This window comes from Coturnix japonica, chromosome 1 (assembly GCF_001577835.2).
Source record: "Coturnix japonica isolate 7356 chromosome 1, Coturnix japonica 2.1, whole genome shotgun sequence".
Taxonomy (NCBI): Eukaryota; Metazoa; Chordata; class Aves; order Galliformes; family Phasianidae; genus Coturnix; species Coturnix japonica.
In genome coordinates this window covers 55,900,561-55,917,003 of record NC_029516.1, presented here as the reverse complement: position 1 = coordinate 55,917,003, position 16,443 = coordinate 55,900,561, and the positions used below count along the sequence as shown (strand labels likewise).

The 16,443-nt window shown below is 36.7% G+C and overlaps 1 protein-coding gene across 2 annotated transcripts in view; it reads right to left on the bottom strand.

Annotated features, from left to right (window-relative positions):
• Nucleotides 1-1,387: 1,387 nt before the first annotated feature.
• The window catches only part of TRIM24 (tripartite motif containing 24), a 54,745-nt gene continuing 39,689 nt past the window's right edge, over nucleotides 1,388-16,443 (bottom strand). Inside the window, exons 10-19 of one of the 2 annotated variants that reach the window (XM_015867130.1) lie at nucleotides 15,695-15,859; nucleotides 13,980-14,159; nucleotides 12,328-12,466; nucleotides 11,045-11,117; nucleotides 9,051-9,219; nucleotides 8,171-8,484; nucleotides 5,375-5,507; nucleotides 4,312-4,386; nucleotides 2,913-3,062; nucleotides 1,388-2,133 (exon numbers count right to left, since the gene is read on the bottom strand). In XM_015867130.1, the coding sequence (XP_015722616.1) occupies nucleotides 1,924-2,133; nucleotides 2,913-3,062; nucleotides 4,312-4,386; nucleotides 5,375-5,507; nucleotides 8,171-8,484; nucleotides 9,051-9,219; nucleotides 11,045-11,117; nucleotides 12,328-12,466; nucleotides 13,980-14,159; nucleotides 15,695-15,859 (1,608 nt within the window). In that variant the 3' untranslated portion in view covers nucleotides 1,388-1,923. Of the gene's footprint in view, nucleotides 2,134-2,912; nucleotides 3,063-3,197; nucleotides 3,280-4,311; nucleotides 4,387-5,374; nucleotides 5,508-8,170; nucleotides 8,485-9,050; nucleotides 9,220-11,044; nucleotides 11,118-12,327; nucleotides 12,467-13,979; nucleotides 14,160-15,694; nucleotides 15,860-16,443 lie in introns of those variants that run through there. The other variant, XR_004307898.1, reaches the window with a different exon arrangement.

The window sequence follows — 16,443 nt, the reverse complement described above, 5'->3', positions numbered from 1 at the left end:
ACTGCAAGAAACCATTAGCGTTCCTCTCCAGTATCTCCCACTGAGAGAACAACTGGCAGATGAAGCTACATAGGTGTCCAACTTTACCTCTAACTGCACCGAGCATTCTACAAAACTTGTGTTTACAGCTTAAGGTCTAGAAAAACATTCATCAGCTTCCTCTGGAAGCATAGTTAACTTGAAAGGGTATTTAGGACTTTTATAACACTAGATGTTGCGGTGATGGAGCCTCTCATTTTTTAACTGTGCTCCTGCAGCAAGCAGTGATTGTGCCTGTTTTGGTAGAATGGTGTCCCTCACCATCCTGTTCAGCCCCTTCACTTTAACTTCTCATTTGTCCCTGAAACTCTGGGATGGTAGAACTCCTGTACAAGCAACTCCCTTCAGAAAATTAAAAGTAATAACAATAAATGAAGAAGGATAAATCAATGGCTACTCTAGGAAGCTCAACACCCAGCTGAACCACCACAGCACTTCAAAAGCTGTAGTGACTGTCAAAGGCCAGCTGCAAGCACAGCTGAGAGTTCTGAAATGCCCACAGCATTTAAATATGAAGGGCCACTCTAGGATAAAGGCAAGTGGGCAGCTTCTCAGTTGATGTGGCCCTTTTGCTATAGGTACACAGAAGGGAAGCACAAGCAGCAATTTTGTTTAGGCTTGGAAGGATCTATCCAAGGCACCATATTAATGCTACATGACAAGTAAAAATCAGGTTTGTGTACACACAGATGTCTTCATAATTCCATCTGCAAAACTCTTGCACAAATCAGAGCTCAATAAATCCAAGAGATTGCCTGCTCTTCCTAAATAAGACAGTTTTCATTTAAGATGACATACGTGAAGAGTATAAACCAACAGCCACGGCTCTCATAGAGAAGAACTTTAAACCTGCAATTGCTGAATGCAGAAACAACCATCTACATTGTTATCAGCACTTCTGGAAAGCAGGAGAAAAAGAAAATTCCAACACCATTTGTCTTCGGTTTCTGTTGATTTTAACAAGGACAGAAGGGTCAAGGAACAGGATCTCTTTTTTCTAAAACCCTCCCCCTCCTTTACACTTGTTTATTTAACACTGGCTGCATTCCCACAATAATATTTAGAAAACTGGAAAAACAACAAGATCTTGTAGACAGAAAAGACACTTTTCTTTCCCCCCAAGCTTACCAAAAAGCTTGATAGTTGCAAGCAAACGTTCTTGCCCTTGAGATATTCCTTCTAATATTTAACTCCATTAAACAGAAGTACGTCAAACGTGTGAGGCACCTTTTAAACAACATATTGTATAGGAATACCATTGTTTCTTTCTGGCTGAGGGAAAATGGTAAAAAACGAAGCCCCGTGTTTTTCCTTCCAATATTAAAAACTCTCAAATTCCTTTTGTTTCTTTAAGTTATTTTTAATACACTCTCCCTCACATTTTAAAATTAACCAATAACTTCTTTAGGGGCAACTACACTTTCATTGCATCAGTCAGCATTGTAGGACAACAATATTACAACATCTGTTTTCATGGCTTGTGTTAAATACAGTACAAAGAAACCAAATCATGGCCAGCCACATGCCTTTGGTAAAATTAAATGTCTGGTGAGATCACATTTTCTTCAAACTCAGAAAACCATATGTTGAACCCATGTAACATTTTAAAGTTCAATTCTATACAAACTTCAAAGTAAAGTTAAACAGCTGTCATCCCATACAAATCACAGTTTCTGTGCTGTTCCAGAAGTATGCTGCAAGTTTGGAACTTCAAGGAAGCTCTCTGCATGCTCTGGATCTCCCCTGGAATTGTGTTTCAGACAGGGGGCAGAAAGTCCAGTAGATATCCACAGACCTCCAGGTCAAAGCAGTCAGGACTCTTCTCCTTTTGACAATTGACAGTGATAAATATCCTTTGTTTTTAAAAAACGTTCCACATGCGTCTCATTTAAGCAACTGTCGGTCTTCTCCTTTGAGGCGTTTTTTCCGAGGCTGTACGATGTCATCATCTGAGTCATCACTAAGTTCTGGATTATCTTTTTCACTCTGGCAGTTAGATTGTACAGGGAACTTCCTCCCAGGATAAAGGCTCTTCAGTAGTTCTTCAAAGTACGCTTCAAGTTTCATGCCAGCGTCAGCCACTTCTGAATCAGGCTGTTGGGTGAATTAACAACATCAGTTCATCATGAAATAGCTTCATACTTAAAACACATTATATCCTTCGGGTGCTCTTACAAGCTACAAAAATCAAATAGCATTAAGAATATATATAAGTACATCTCAAGGCTGCTAAGAGAACAACTGCATGAAATGCTGACATTTTTCTGGGATGCAGACCTACCTCTAATTATGGCAAAAATATTACTACCATGGACAATGACTACATCTCAGAAGACCAGGCAGCCCTGAAATCATTTATGCACACCATGGCTGACCTGTTTCCTGAAGTGGGTGTCACCATAGCATTAAGTATTCCCAGTGACTGACCCGAAGGAGAATCCAACTGAAGACACTTAGAGAAATCTAATTTCCATTGTCAATTCTCTCCCTTTTTGCCCACTCAGTTCCTAGCACAAATAAGGGTAAGACTTCAGAAAGAAAACTCCACTGAATTTGAGATATAATACAATGAGGATTAAACCAAGTTTTCAATCAAATGTTCACCATTAACATATATGATGAACAGCCATTCTTCTCCCTACCTGTTTCCCTGCTATTTCGGTTTGCATGTTTGTTACAGCTCTCCTCCCTTCAATAGAAGGATCTCAATTGCATACTCATCTAATATTGATGTACTCTCAAAGGTGATCTACGTTTTCACTGGGCTCTTATCATCAATGTAAGTCTAATTAAATAAGTAAACTCTACCCCCACTTAGTTCTTCTGAAAGTATTTAAGCCTACAAGAACAGATGAAGTGTCTACTTCTCTAACCTCATTAAATTCAGCACAGTTTTGGAAAATCAGTCTGAAGTCAGCCACAAAATCTTCTGGCTTTGTGTAGAATGAATCAGTCACTTGGAGTCTCTTCTTGATGGTTGACAAGTCCATAGGCTTTTTGATTATTTTGTAGTAATCGGGAACCTAAACAAAGATGAAAAATGTTACCACATGCAGTCACGTTCATTGCATGTTGTTTTTCAGACCTTTAAATCTGAGGGAGAGGGGAAAATTTAGCCTCACCTTTTGAAATACAACTCTAACATCTAAAAACTGTACCTTTTACAAATAGGGTTACTGGAGTAACAGTGATGCACGCTAGTTTTACTGGCTAAAATACATACACCTCTCCAAACACCTCCTTTAAAAGAAAAGCAAAATAACTAATAAAGCCAACTGCATTTACTACATGGAATAAAGTAAATGATGCTGACATTGTACATCAGGTGAACCATCTATTAAGTCTCACCCTCAAGACTGCCATATAACAACTCTGGCAACCCATTCAGATGCAGTAAATGTATTGCTTAAAGTGACGTTCAGAGATGAAATATATCCTTAGAAATGGTGGTAAACTACAGAGATCAATTATTTTGGCATTTCAGATGTACTTTCTTACTCAAATGGAATAAGAAGGATGCATAGGGGCATTATTACTTATTGATGAAATCTTTTTCCACTGACATGTTTCAAGGGACATAGAGGCACTGTTCACTGGACTACACTAGGAGCACTTCTGTACATCCTTGGACTACAGATTGCTTTTTTCTTCCACTGCCTGATGAACTCGAGTTGTTTTTAGCATTTTAAATTCATAAACTTGCACCTAATAATACAAAATTCTGTTTCATGGTTGTACTAAGCAGGACTCCAGTCTTCAAAACTGGGTATTTTTTTTTAGAAATAAATATGTCTCCCAGTTCATTTTTTAGTGACAACACTCGGACAGTGTTAAATTTACTTTCTGTGTCTATTTTTGAAGTATTTCTCAAATTCAGCTCTTGGGAAATTCTGCACATAACTTCCTTCCCACCCAGTGCTTCATCTTCCATAGAATCTTAGAATGGCCTGGGCTGAAAAGGGAACTCTAAGATCATCCAACCTGCTGCTGTGGGCAGTTACCAACCCCTAAACCAGGCACCAGTTTAAGCTGCCCAGGGCCACATCGAACCTGGCCTTGAACAACTCCACAGATGGGGCATCCACAGCTTCTCTGGTCAGCCTGTGCCAGAACTGTTCAATTGCCCTTCAGACAGTTTTAATAAAATTAAATACATTCAATACACTCGATGTCCACAAAACTTGACTTCTGATAATGAGCATAACAATGCCATTAGGACCATGCCAATTATGCTACTGATTAATAGAAAATGGAAAGAAGTGAAGTACATACTGTAGGTGGAACTGGATCTTGAAAAGCAAGACTCATTTCATGACAATAGAGGTATAGCAGCAATCTTTCACACTTCTGTGTCAAGAAAAAAAGATAGATAATACACAAATAAAAAACTACACAATCTATTCTAAAATAATGATCTATATAAAACATCAAGCAGATGTTCAGTACTTTCTCAGTACTCCTCCAATTTCTCAGCAGAAAACTGAGCACAGAAACTGTATTTGGAAACAAGCTTACCATAACTAATGGTCTACAGCATACATTCTCTGCAGTTGATACACTATATTTTTATTAACACTCAAATACATGTTACAAACCTCATATAGTTACTAATAGTGTTGTTTAGCGTTTGCCAAGTCCAACAAACATTATGTGGGATAAAAATGTGTGGTATATAAAAAATAAAAATGTGCTGTATAGCAGCATATGTGGCTGTTAGTTTATTATAAACATTCAGAGAAATCAGTAATAGCTTTCCTAATTGGTGTATAGCCCACTGTGCTTTTTGTTAGTGGTGGGGAGAAATCTCTGTTCTGTGTGTACCTGAGCATATTAAATGGAATCTTGAACCTTGAAAGAGATTCAGAAAATAGTTTTTCTGATTCTATTCTTGATGATCCTCCACTGGAATATTTACAGGAATTATAATTTATATTTAAAGCCAAATACAAACACAGTTAGTTATTCCCTTTTACAATGCGTCAAATACAAATAATGGCCCTACATGTAGACTGTGCCCCCAAGTGTAGTAAATAAAGTCAATCTATACTGAATCTGGAAAGTACAAAGGAAGAAAAAGGTCATTGTGTATGAGGTCAATGTTAGAAACAGTGCTTGGCAATTCCTAGAATACAGTCCCCGTTCAGAGCAGGAAAAAACAACCACTTCTCAGACTTTCAGAATGTGTTGCTCAGCTTGTTTACATGAAGGCTGTTAAGATCTCAGAGCCTACTGAAATAGTTATTTCTCCATTTTACTATCCTTTTTTTTTTTTCTTTCCTTTTCTTTTTTAATGCATACATTTCTCAGTAAAAGAAACAACAGGACTCATCCTTACCCTACGGTCTATTGGTGCCAAGCCCACAGTATCTTCCAGTTTTCTTTTTTCAGGGTTGTGAGTTGGTTTATCACAATCATATTCAACTTCTGGCTTGGACAAATCCCGACAGAATGTACAAATCCACTCTCCACTAAACAAGACAGACAGATGCATTAACCACGGTGAAGAAACACATTCTTGACTTTCTATGTACTTCTGGAGAAGTTTTTTGTGTATGGGATGGTATTTTTTCTGCATTGTGCCTTGTTTTGTTGCTTTTGTTTATTTCCTACTTAGAACTACAAAAAGCAGAGACAGGCAGTGCTGGCAAAAATGCTTCCTTAGAACTTTCTTTTCTTTTAATGGCATTGGTATTATTAGTGGTGTCATAGTAGGAAAATGGCTTGTCATAACAGACTGACAGTGACTACTTTTGTTTGTGTTATAACTTTTCACTTGACCTCACAGAATTCAATCGAAACATTATTAAGAGGTCTGCTTCCTAACTACAGAGAGAATGAAGGATTCATTTGCAGACATTGGTCCAGGAGAAGGAAAAGTACTGAAGTTATATAGGAGAAACTGTATTTTCTCTTTATAAGCTTGATTGCAAGATACTCCTGCTCTATACAGATAACTCTGGACAAGACTTTTTGTGCTGTTGAAGAAGCAGAAGACCGAACTAGTTCTGGAAGCTGACTACATTCAACAACTCTCATTCAATTTGTGAACCTCTGTAAGTTTTGGAAAAGCTATGAATAAACAGTAAAGACGTCTGGTGAACTTGCACCCCTACATATAACCACAAGAGGGCTGAGTTGTACTTCACACTGTAGACATAATTCAGCAGTAACTGCTTATGAGAACCAACTGCATGCATTTACTCAGAGATATCTTATAATAAGATCTTAGCAAATGAAAGATTCTGCAGCAGCTTTCAGTGCATTTTGATAGTAAAACCGAAGACTTGCAAAGTTTAAAAAAACCAAGCCTGTCTTACTGGTTCTCACTTAGTGTAATTCAAAGATTTCCATCCTCTGCTAGTTTTAACATATGGTAATGAATAATGGGTGTCTCCTCTCAAAAAGAATACTTTCAAACAGTTCAGCTTAACGAGCTATTTACATGATACTGACATCTCTGCACGGACAGACAAAAATAGATAAAAGTCATGACCTAAAGATCTCACAGTACAGGAAAGGCAGAAGATGGAGGAAAGGCACATTCAAATATCTAAGAGTAAGGGAAAGTATAATGGGCTACAGTGAAGGAAAGATAAGATGAAGTGACTTTGTGAGTCTACAGGAGAAAGTGTTCTATCTACCTGAAGTAATAACAAAAAGCAATCACAAAAGAAGTCATTGAGACCACTGACGTAATAATAAAGGATTCTTTTGTGTGTGCTCGAAGGAACTAATGCTTAGAGACCAACGTTTGTGAACAAGCCCATTGCAGCAGCAGCAAAAAAAAAAAAACAAACCCAAAAAACAAAAACCATGAAGATGAGAACAAAAACGTGATACATCTGAAGCCAGGAGGAAATTTAAGCTAACTATGGTTCTGAAGTCCAGGAACATAGTGCACTTGTATTAATATGCACCTTTACAAAACTGAATGCTTCTCAGAAAAGTTGTTTTTGGCTCCATTGTGCCCTGGACATCATCATCCCAGTTTCCATTGAACAATCCAGTGAAAATGAAAACTTATAAAGATTTATTTCTGAAGCTTTTATTTTAATAGAAGCCAAGTCTTGTGTATATATAGTTATCTACCTATATCCTTACAGATTTTCTTCTACCTTTCAGAGAGGCACAAATGTTATTAGCTTAAGTTCATACTGTGACTTTGCCGAGTTTTGTTTACGGCACAAAGCAATATAACATCATTTTATTTAAAGAAAAAACCCTATAATTTGAAGTTTCACAAGGTAAAATAAACATCTTTATGTGCCAGTTTTAGAGACATTGAAAAGATATGCTTGCAGAAATATGCTCGTTTAGAGTAGCACATAACCAGAGATGATCAGCATATAAATCTAACTTGTTATCCAAATGTCTTATCCCAGCACATTGTGCTAATATTTAAGAAGAAAACCCAATATTTACATAAAAGCATTAAACAATGAGCATGTTATGACAGATGTTCTGTCCTTTAATACTAATAAGCTTATTGCATGGTTTTTCCAAGCTTTAACATTGCAAAATGCTATTTATCCTATCAAAGACACAAACTCAAGAAGCAAACGACAGTAATGTTTATATTGACATCCCATGTAAGACTGAATTTTGAAACTTAAGGAGCCAAGTAGTTGTTTTCTATCATCCACTCAAGAAAGCCTACTGCTTATTTCAACACAGAATGCAGTGTTAGTAGAAGATGTCAGGCACTACATCCCATGCTTGGATTGTAGCCATATTTAGCATTACAGTAAATTATATATTTAACACAACATTAGCTTAGACTTTTATTTAATATTAATAAAATACTTAAAGTAAACCTTTTCTTTTGCCCTTAAAGGATACTATGATAGACCAGTAATTCCATGGCCCACTTTTATGACCACAGCTAATAACAATGGATACCCTAGATGTGATTGCTAAACTAATAAAAAGTTTTATTATAGATTTGCTGCTGCAATTAAGTTTAAGTTTCAATGCAATTTCTAGTTTTCACCAATTAATAAAGCTGGAGACTTCAAGACTTCAAAGATGACAGAGATTCCTTTGAGGCTCAAACTTCTTCAATGGGGTTTCACAATGCAGAACTCACATCTCTTAATGCAAGTTTAGTTGAAATTAAATGGATCTTAATTACCTTGGAAAGCTCATCAACGAAGGGACATGACAAGAAAGATGGAATACTTTGGGACATTTCTCGCAGCAAAGGAGCTCCCCACCATTTTGACATACTGCACACCAGTCTTCATTGGGATCATCTTCTTTTCTTCCCTCTCCAGTGTGTGATGGGCCAATCCATCCCATCTTGGCACTGGTTGTATTTTCCTGCAGTATCCTTGGCTGATCATCTGTGCTGTCTGGGGCATCTGTTCTCAAAACAGCTTCATCAGAATTTGAGCTATGATTACCATCTAACAACAGTGAAGTAAGTATGCTTCTTGAAAAGCTGGTCTGTAAGAAGAAACAAGGGAAATTTGATTACACGACTTATCTGGATTCAGGTGTCCCCAGCAATGACTAAACTGACAAGAATAACACACTCATATGCAGGCAGCCATACAACACATAACATGTATGCAAAAATTACTATTGTTCTATAACATCAAGAACATAACCACAATAAATTATCTATGAGAGGCATTTCTGGTATTTTAAATATCACTCTAGTAATAAAACTAAAAATAAAACAAAACTTTTAACACCCCAAAGTTTAGCAACCTTATATAACCTACACTGTGATTAGAAAAACTTCTTAGCACCACATGAAAATGTGATGTTTGTATTTGTAAGTTATTTCCTGCTTTCCCAGGTTTTCAACAGATAACAATCTGAGTGCACCAGCTAACTGAACATGTAGAAGAAACATTCTGATGGCACATTTCACTTCTTCATTTTATGTCACTACCTTCCGCTTTTCAGTTCTTCTCTGAAAAGAAGTCCCCAAGAGCACATTCATAAATTATTTGATTCCCCACAAATACAAATCACCCTTTAAAGGGAAAGGAGATTTTTATTACATTCCGAGGCCGGGGTTCCTCCTCTGCTTCTTGCTTCACAATAACAATTGGGAAATCAAAGTTCTCATTTGGTGTACTTGACTCCTGTTTAATTCTGATAGGCTCCAACATAACAACTGGGACTTTGTGTGTAGAATCAGCTCCTGGCGGCCGACTGGAAGAGCTAGAACTGTAAATGACAGAAAAAGGCAAAAAATGGAAATATAAAGTCAAAGCTGAACACCTATTGTACACTGATGCTTTCTGAGACTTCTGAATGCTAACCCGTTCTGCTTCTTTGAGCCACCAGCACCGCAGTACTACTTTTATAGAATACAACATCCAAGTTTATTGTTTTTAGTGTGTTTTAAAATTGCATTACAAAAACAGAAAACTTGTAATAGCTTGGTTTCAAAACTAAAGAATTACTTCTAACTTTACTTTCTGTTAGTAAAAGGTTTGCAAATGATCTCTGTTTCTTTTAGGTCAGTCATGAAAGCACTTTCACTGAACATCATCCAACCTTAGAGGAGATGCAGTTCTATCTTGGGGGAAGGGCAGTGTTTCTCCAGAGCTGAACTCATCATTGTAAAGCACAGAAGCAAATAAGCGAGATAAAGCACATACATTTACATATGCCTGGAAGAATTTCTTATTACCTCACAGCTTTAGAAAAATGAAGACCCTACTCTTAGAACTGAATTCTGTTTTCATTCATGTGTTTAGTCATAATAGAAAGAGAATGGATAATCAAGTTAAAAAATACCAGCTTGTTGATTTATTATATAATAATTCTATATCTAACAAACAAATTCAAATAACAGCAGATTGAAACATATTTTTAAAGCAAGTAATAAGACTTTTCTGAAAAGCATTTAAATAGCTCTCAAATTTGTATGTCTTGAGTCCTTAAAAATATTTGCTATGTAAAAGGGTAGAGCAAAATATATTGTATTTTAACAAAAGCAATTTCATTTTCAGTTCAAGCAGGATCAATGTCATCTGATTCCTCTCCGCATGAAAAATTAATCTCATGTCAGATGTATTCTCTAATTTACTGGAACATGTTAATGGATCTGGTGTCTTCAAACAACACTATCTAAATCTATTTGTTCATTTATATTCCATCACTAAGAGATAAAAAACATCTTTTTCCAGACTCTGAGTAGATATCTATTGCTCATTTAACTGTTTAGTGCCAGAAAATTCTTAATAATTCCTTTGCAACATCAGTTCCTTAAATCTCAACTCATTTATAATTCTATAAGGAACTTCTAGTACACAACTGGCTCCTTAAGCTGATTTTTTGAATTTAAAACACAATTCACACCTGGTATTCTTTTAATACTATCAATCTATATATCATTCACAGTGTTAATACGTTTTTAGATGTGCTACCAAAACATTACAAATGAAATTAAGTAGATTACTCTGAATGTGATGCCTCCTATTTATTTCCATGAAAACTATAATAGATACAAAGAGCAAAGTAACACTCTATGATAAGAGCAAATTCTCAGCTACAAAACTGTGGAACACATCACCAAACGCCTCACTGTACTCATATTTACTGTTTGATCTCTGTATATGTTCAACAAGCATCAATGAATGTCACTGGGTGCCATTTTTTCCAACATGGAGGAATTCAGTGACACACCTTTGCTTCATATGCACTTCCATGTCAGATGCCATTCTGTCAGAGTGCCCCTCTGCTGCTGTCTGCCACACAGCAACAAAACACAATGGAATATAGTCGGAAGGTTCAACCAATGTTGCCATATCACCAACATCTGCCTCTGACATATTGGGCCTACTTAATAACGTAAGAGATCTTACTTTCAGAGCAGCCTTCATACTTTCAGACTGCACTAAGTACTGTAATAACTGTCATATCTGTTCTGTTAAGAGAGAAGCTTGAGTACATTAACATCTCTCTGCACTAACAATAAAAGAGTCTGAGGCATGTTCTATGGATGTGGAAGTCATATGTTCTTCCACTCCCACTCCTTCCTTACCTCTCTCTGCTCCCAACACTGGAGGCACTGGGTGAACGTATTGGAGGGTGTATGTTTGTTACACTGACACCTCCTAGGATAGAAGAAGCAGATTAGAATGTAATACACATCTATGCCAAGTCTGATCCATTATTTGGAGAAGTATGTAGGTCTTTGGCAAATTTCTCTTGCCTTGTTATTTATTTAATCAATACCTCATCTAGTACAAAACCATAAGAGAACAAGAAAAGAATAATAGAGTAAAGGAAAGAACTATTTTTGGCATGTAAGCAGGGTGATGATTTAGTACCTTTTCCTGGTTGATGCCTGCACTTGATCACTGCAGTTTGTTTTGTCTTACCTTATTAAATTCTATTTCTAGTTTCTAATTGTGTAATTTACTATAAAACTTCAAGCCATATTAGCTGGTCAGAAAAATGAGGCCTCAGGACAGGGTGTAGATGTGAGATCCCAACAAAGGGTCTAAGGGTCAGACAGCAGAAAATTTGTGAAGGGTAATTTTCCTGAGAAAAAAGAATCAGGCTGTTTGCGCTGTCCCTGTTTACGAGAGCATCTGTATGCACCGTCCTCTTTTCTGAGCTAATCTGTCCAAGTGCATGAACATCAAGTAAGAACATACTGGGAATTCATGCTCACAGAGCCTCACTACAGGCCAAATCAGGAAATGGCCCATAGTGTAAGAATAAGGAGCATCCACTGATTCCACCAGGTATGGTGCCAGGAATCCCATGTGTCCTTCAATTCTACCACATTTAGCTACACATAACAATAATCGTTCTGGTCAACTTCTGTCAGTGCTACACTACTCTCCCAGTGAAGAAGATTTTCTAATGTCCAAACTGAGATTTGCAAGTGACCAGTTGCAGCCATTATCTTCTGTTACATTCATTGCATTACATTCATGTTACATACATTACATTACATTCATGTTACATCCTATCTTGCTTTACCGAATTCTTCCCTCCTACTAAAGCTTCTAGGATGCTATCTAGTATACCTGAACAGGACAGTTTTCCACAGATAAACTTGCATTTGCAGTTTTCTTGTGTCTACTAAGTTTTTACTCCATGTTTTTAAGGTTTGTTGACTTAACTTTGTTCACAGCACTAAAGCAGTCTCAGCTTTACCTCATACTAAGCTTTCTAACTATTTGCCTTTATTTTAATATTTCTTATTGTGGATATAAAATACAAGTAACTCGTTCTGATATCAATGTTAACATTGCCGTGTTACGTTCTACCATTACACTACATGAATAGAAAATTGTATCACAGTCCAATTACCTGAGATGCCTGGTGACGGTACTGATGAATTTGGTGACTGCACAGTTCTGTTTGAAGGGGGTTTTGGGTGGTTTTGCTCTGCAGTGCCATCATCCTTCCTCGCAGCAGTATCCAGTGTGATGTTTCCTGAACAGTCAATCTACAAGATGGTTAACAGAGGAAAAGTAGCTAAGAGTTGGGGGAAAACAACAAAACAAAAAATATAGTGCCTCTGCCATACTTTTGTTTTGGAGATGAAGACCAAAATGAAGACCACCTAACCTGAGCCATCCTAAAAGTGGTTACTTTAAAACATCTGGTTTTCTCTAAATAGAGAAATGACCAAACCCTGACAGTGTTTCATATCATTAGTTTATGCTGAAGTGGAAGAACCTCAAAAGACACTTAACTCCATTTGCCTCACACATCTTCTGGGTAGGGGGCACACATATTCACTCAAAACACACTCAAAACAAGTCAACGTTTATTTATTCATGACTCAGGCTAGACAGTGGAACTTTCTTTTAAGAACTGCAAATTTATCAGTCTAGCTTTCTGTACAAGCTATACATTCTGATTTGGTAAAGAGAAATAACATTTTGAGATGTTAGTTTGCTGCTGGTTTGTTTTGTTCCGTTTAATAATACATGAGATCATGCTTGATCAGAAAATAGGTCACTTTGGTATCAGCTTTCTTAACTATCCAGACACATCTCAAATCTACAGGCAGCAACTCCATTGAATGCTGAAATTTCTATTTAAATGCTAGACTTCTCAGCGTTGGATGCAGAAGTCTCTGCTAGGTCAGCATACATGCAGTGATTTCAGCAACACATCTTCATAGCATAAACTTAATCACATACAAGCAGAAGAGTTCATAACAATGGCATGCAAAAAAGCAGTGTGCTGTAATGTCTCACAGATTCTGTAGTTTTATGATCATGTTGTGCACTTTATCTTTTTACTCTCACAGATACTGTGATATCAATGTACTCTTTAAAAATAAGACTCTTAGATTTTTATCGAAGAACATATTGTGGAGATTAAGAGACAGGAGGGAGAAATGGAGTAACAGCAAGTTATGGCTAGAAAATTGTGACATTTTAGTTCTCTATAAGCTCAGACTACAAATATAGGCTCAGCAGTTACTTGAAAGAAGGAAATAAAGTTCACCATCTTTAATGAGAATCTCTGACAAATAAGGACCAATCAGAAGAAAAACAAAGAACTTAAGATACTCCTCCAACACCTGCTCACATGCATGTTAGAGCAAGTATGAAGGAAAGAAGTATCAAAAAGAAGAACTATAAGGAAAATTTGACTCCACTACATCAACAACAACCACCTAAGATAGCACTTTCAATGAGTTATAATGAGTTCATTGACCAGTGGATAGCAGTAAAGAATGTAATATGAAGCAAGCACATAAACAAGCCCTATTACTGTTACAACATGGAATGTTATTTTTCTTTGCACTCTTAATAGCTGTTTCCCAGAACAGGCCTGAATACTGCCAAAAATATGTAGGAAATCCCACATCACTTTCTGAAATTATCTCATTTTGATAAACCAGCAGAAGAATTTCAAAACAAAAAGGATTTATACTTTTCAAAACCATTAAAGCATGCTTCAAAATAGAATCTGTGACAGACTGGTATGGATGGTACACTCACATCAGGAAGAGATGGTAGATTGTAGGAACTACCCACTGGAGAACTCAAATCTATCACAGGAGGACCGTATGTCTTCCCATCACATCCTGCAGCACTAGTGACTGTGGGGCTGGATGGAGTAGAAGTTATGCTGCTTGCTGTTGAAATGGCAGTTGAACTTTGTCCATTACCGACCTGCCACTAAAAAGACAAGACAGTGATCCACAATTCAGTATTTTTCCCTCTACAAAATATACACACTACACATTGTTGCTCTAAGTCATCAGCTAAACAAGCAATCTAGTACAGTAGGTTGAATTCAAATATAAAATCCCAATTTACTCTGAAGTTATCTGATTTCAACAACCAATATTACGAGATGAGGAAAGATGACAAGTAGTTAAAAACTATGAAAAGAATAAGTGAATGTGAATTCTTAAATTCAAAGATGCATCTCAATGTTGAGTATCTATTAATATTTCATGCTGCACTGACAGCGCTGTAGGAGAAATGTAACAGTTTTAGTGAAATTAAAGCATTACAGATAATATGATGAATATATAGCTACTCCAGTACTTTTACTAAGTAAATAGCTACATTGTACTTGGATGCAATCAATAATTTAATGCTTCCCTTAACAACTTAAGGTGATTAAGAATTTGAAATGCTGAATAGATTTCCACCTACCTATACATTTAACACCATGATTTAAAGTGTACAGTCAAGTCAAATTAAATTTAATTCTCATTCAGACATACGCGGTTTTCAAGAAGTGAATTGGAATTTCATGGCAACTCTAGGCAAAACTTGATTCTGCTTGATTCCTTTTGTCAGTCATTCTGTTCACTGGTTTCTGCTTTGAGAAAGACACTACTAGATAATGAAAATACTTGAAAGAAAGGCTTGCAGACAAGTCAATCTTCTTTTGAAATGCTCAAATGGAACTGATACAGTTCTTGTTATAGATTCCCTGTGATACTGTGCAGCCTTCTTCAATTCAGTTGAAATCAGTTCTCTGACTTCATAAGCATTGCAGACATACGTGGTATTACTCCACTTTTCAGGTCACGGACCAGATTTATTTGATTCTGCTTGTCTCTGGAGATGTGATTCCCTCTTTCCTTTAAAATGCCTAACAACACATGTTAATGTGCTTTTCAATAAGGACTTGGCTTCCCAGACAGACAGAAAGCTTCTGAAGTATTTGCTCCTGCCCCAGTTCAACTGCTGATCAGGTGGGCATCAACAATATATACTCAGCAGACAACTTTTGACTGCAGGCTTTTTTTTTTTTCTTTATCAGTAAGATTTGGCATACTCTGGAGATGATGGCAGCTACAACTTTCAGTCAAGCCTTTACCTGATTTCTAGTAAAGTCACTAACATTAAGATGAACAGGGGGATTTGCCATTCTGTTTATTCATTGTGGTGTGTAGACTAAGTTCATGTTAAGTTTTACGTAAGTGGCCAGAAAGCACAGTAATAGCAAACAACATAATGAAACACCTACGTATCACACACAATGGCTCACTTCCGTAACAGTTCAGCTGCTTAGAACTGTCAGAATGAAAGAAACCTGACAGTTCTCATTAAGAAAACTGGATATCTTGTCAGAGAGAAGAAAGCATTCTCTGTTCCAATTGAAAAGTGCTCTTGAAACATAATACAAAAGATGATACAAAGCACATTTGATGTTTTATTTTTACACAGTAAGTGAAATGGGAAAGAAACTCTACCTGTTTTATAGCTTGCTGTGCCAAGAATGCCATCTGCAAGGGGTTGAGTTTTATTGCTTGCCTTGGTATGTTCTGATTTTGGGGAAATCTCATCTGTTGTGCAGGAGGAGCAGCACCATTGGACTTGGGGCTATGATTCTGAAAATGAATCAAACGTGGAGGTGCCTACATGAAGAAAAAAACAGTTCTGTAAGTTAGATGATACAGATTCAATGTTCCACTTAACTCATATTTAATGCAAACAAAGAGTATCACCTAGTTTATCTGAAAATTAATTTTAAAAACAAAACCTAGCATATAGTTTTGAATTAGTCTGATATAACAAGTGCAGATGCATTGCAACAGCTAGTGAGAGTATTTCAACTCTGAAGTTATATGGGACAGTCACAGTTTCATGCAAAAAAAAAAATAAATGACAGAGTAATTTAATAAGCACTTGAAAAAAAATGCAATATATATAGCTCAGCTTTATATATTGTCACATTGCATATAATATATTTTTCTCAACAATAGCAGGATGAGTATTACCACACACTCTGCCAGTCAAGTATTGAATGTCCATTCAATTTTCAGTAAAGAAAATGTCTCTAACCCTTCTATATAACCACTAGCTAAAGATGAAAATCTGAAATTCTGCATTTAAACATCTTTTTTTTCTTTTTCTTCACTTCCTTCACTTTCTCCCTCATCAGTGAAAGGCGCCCTCTGCACAACCTCCAGCATTTTGGAATTGCCTGTTCCTGTGCTCT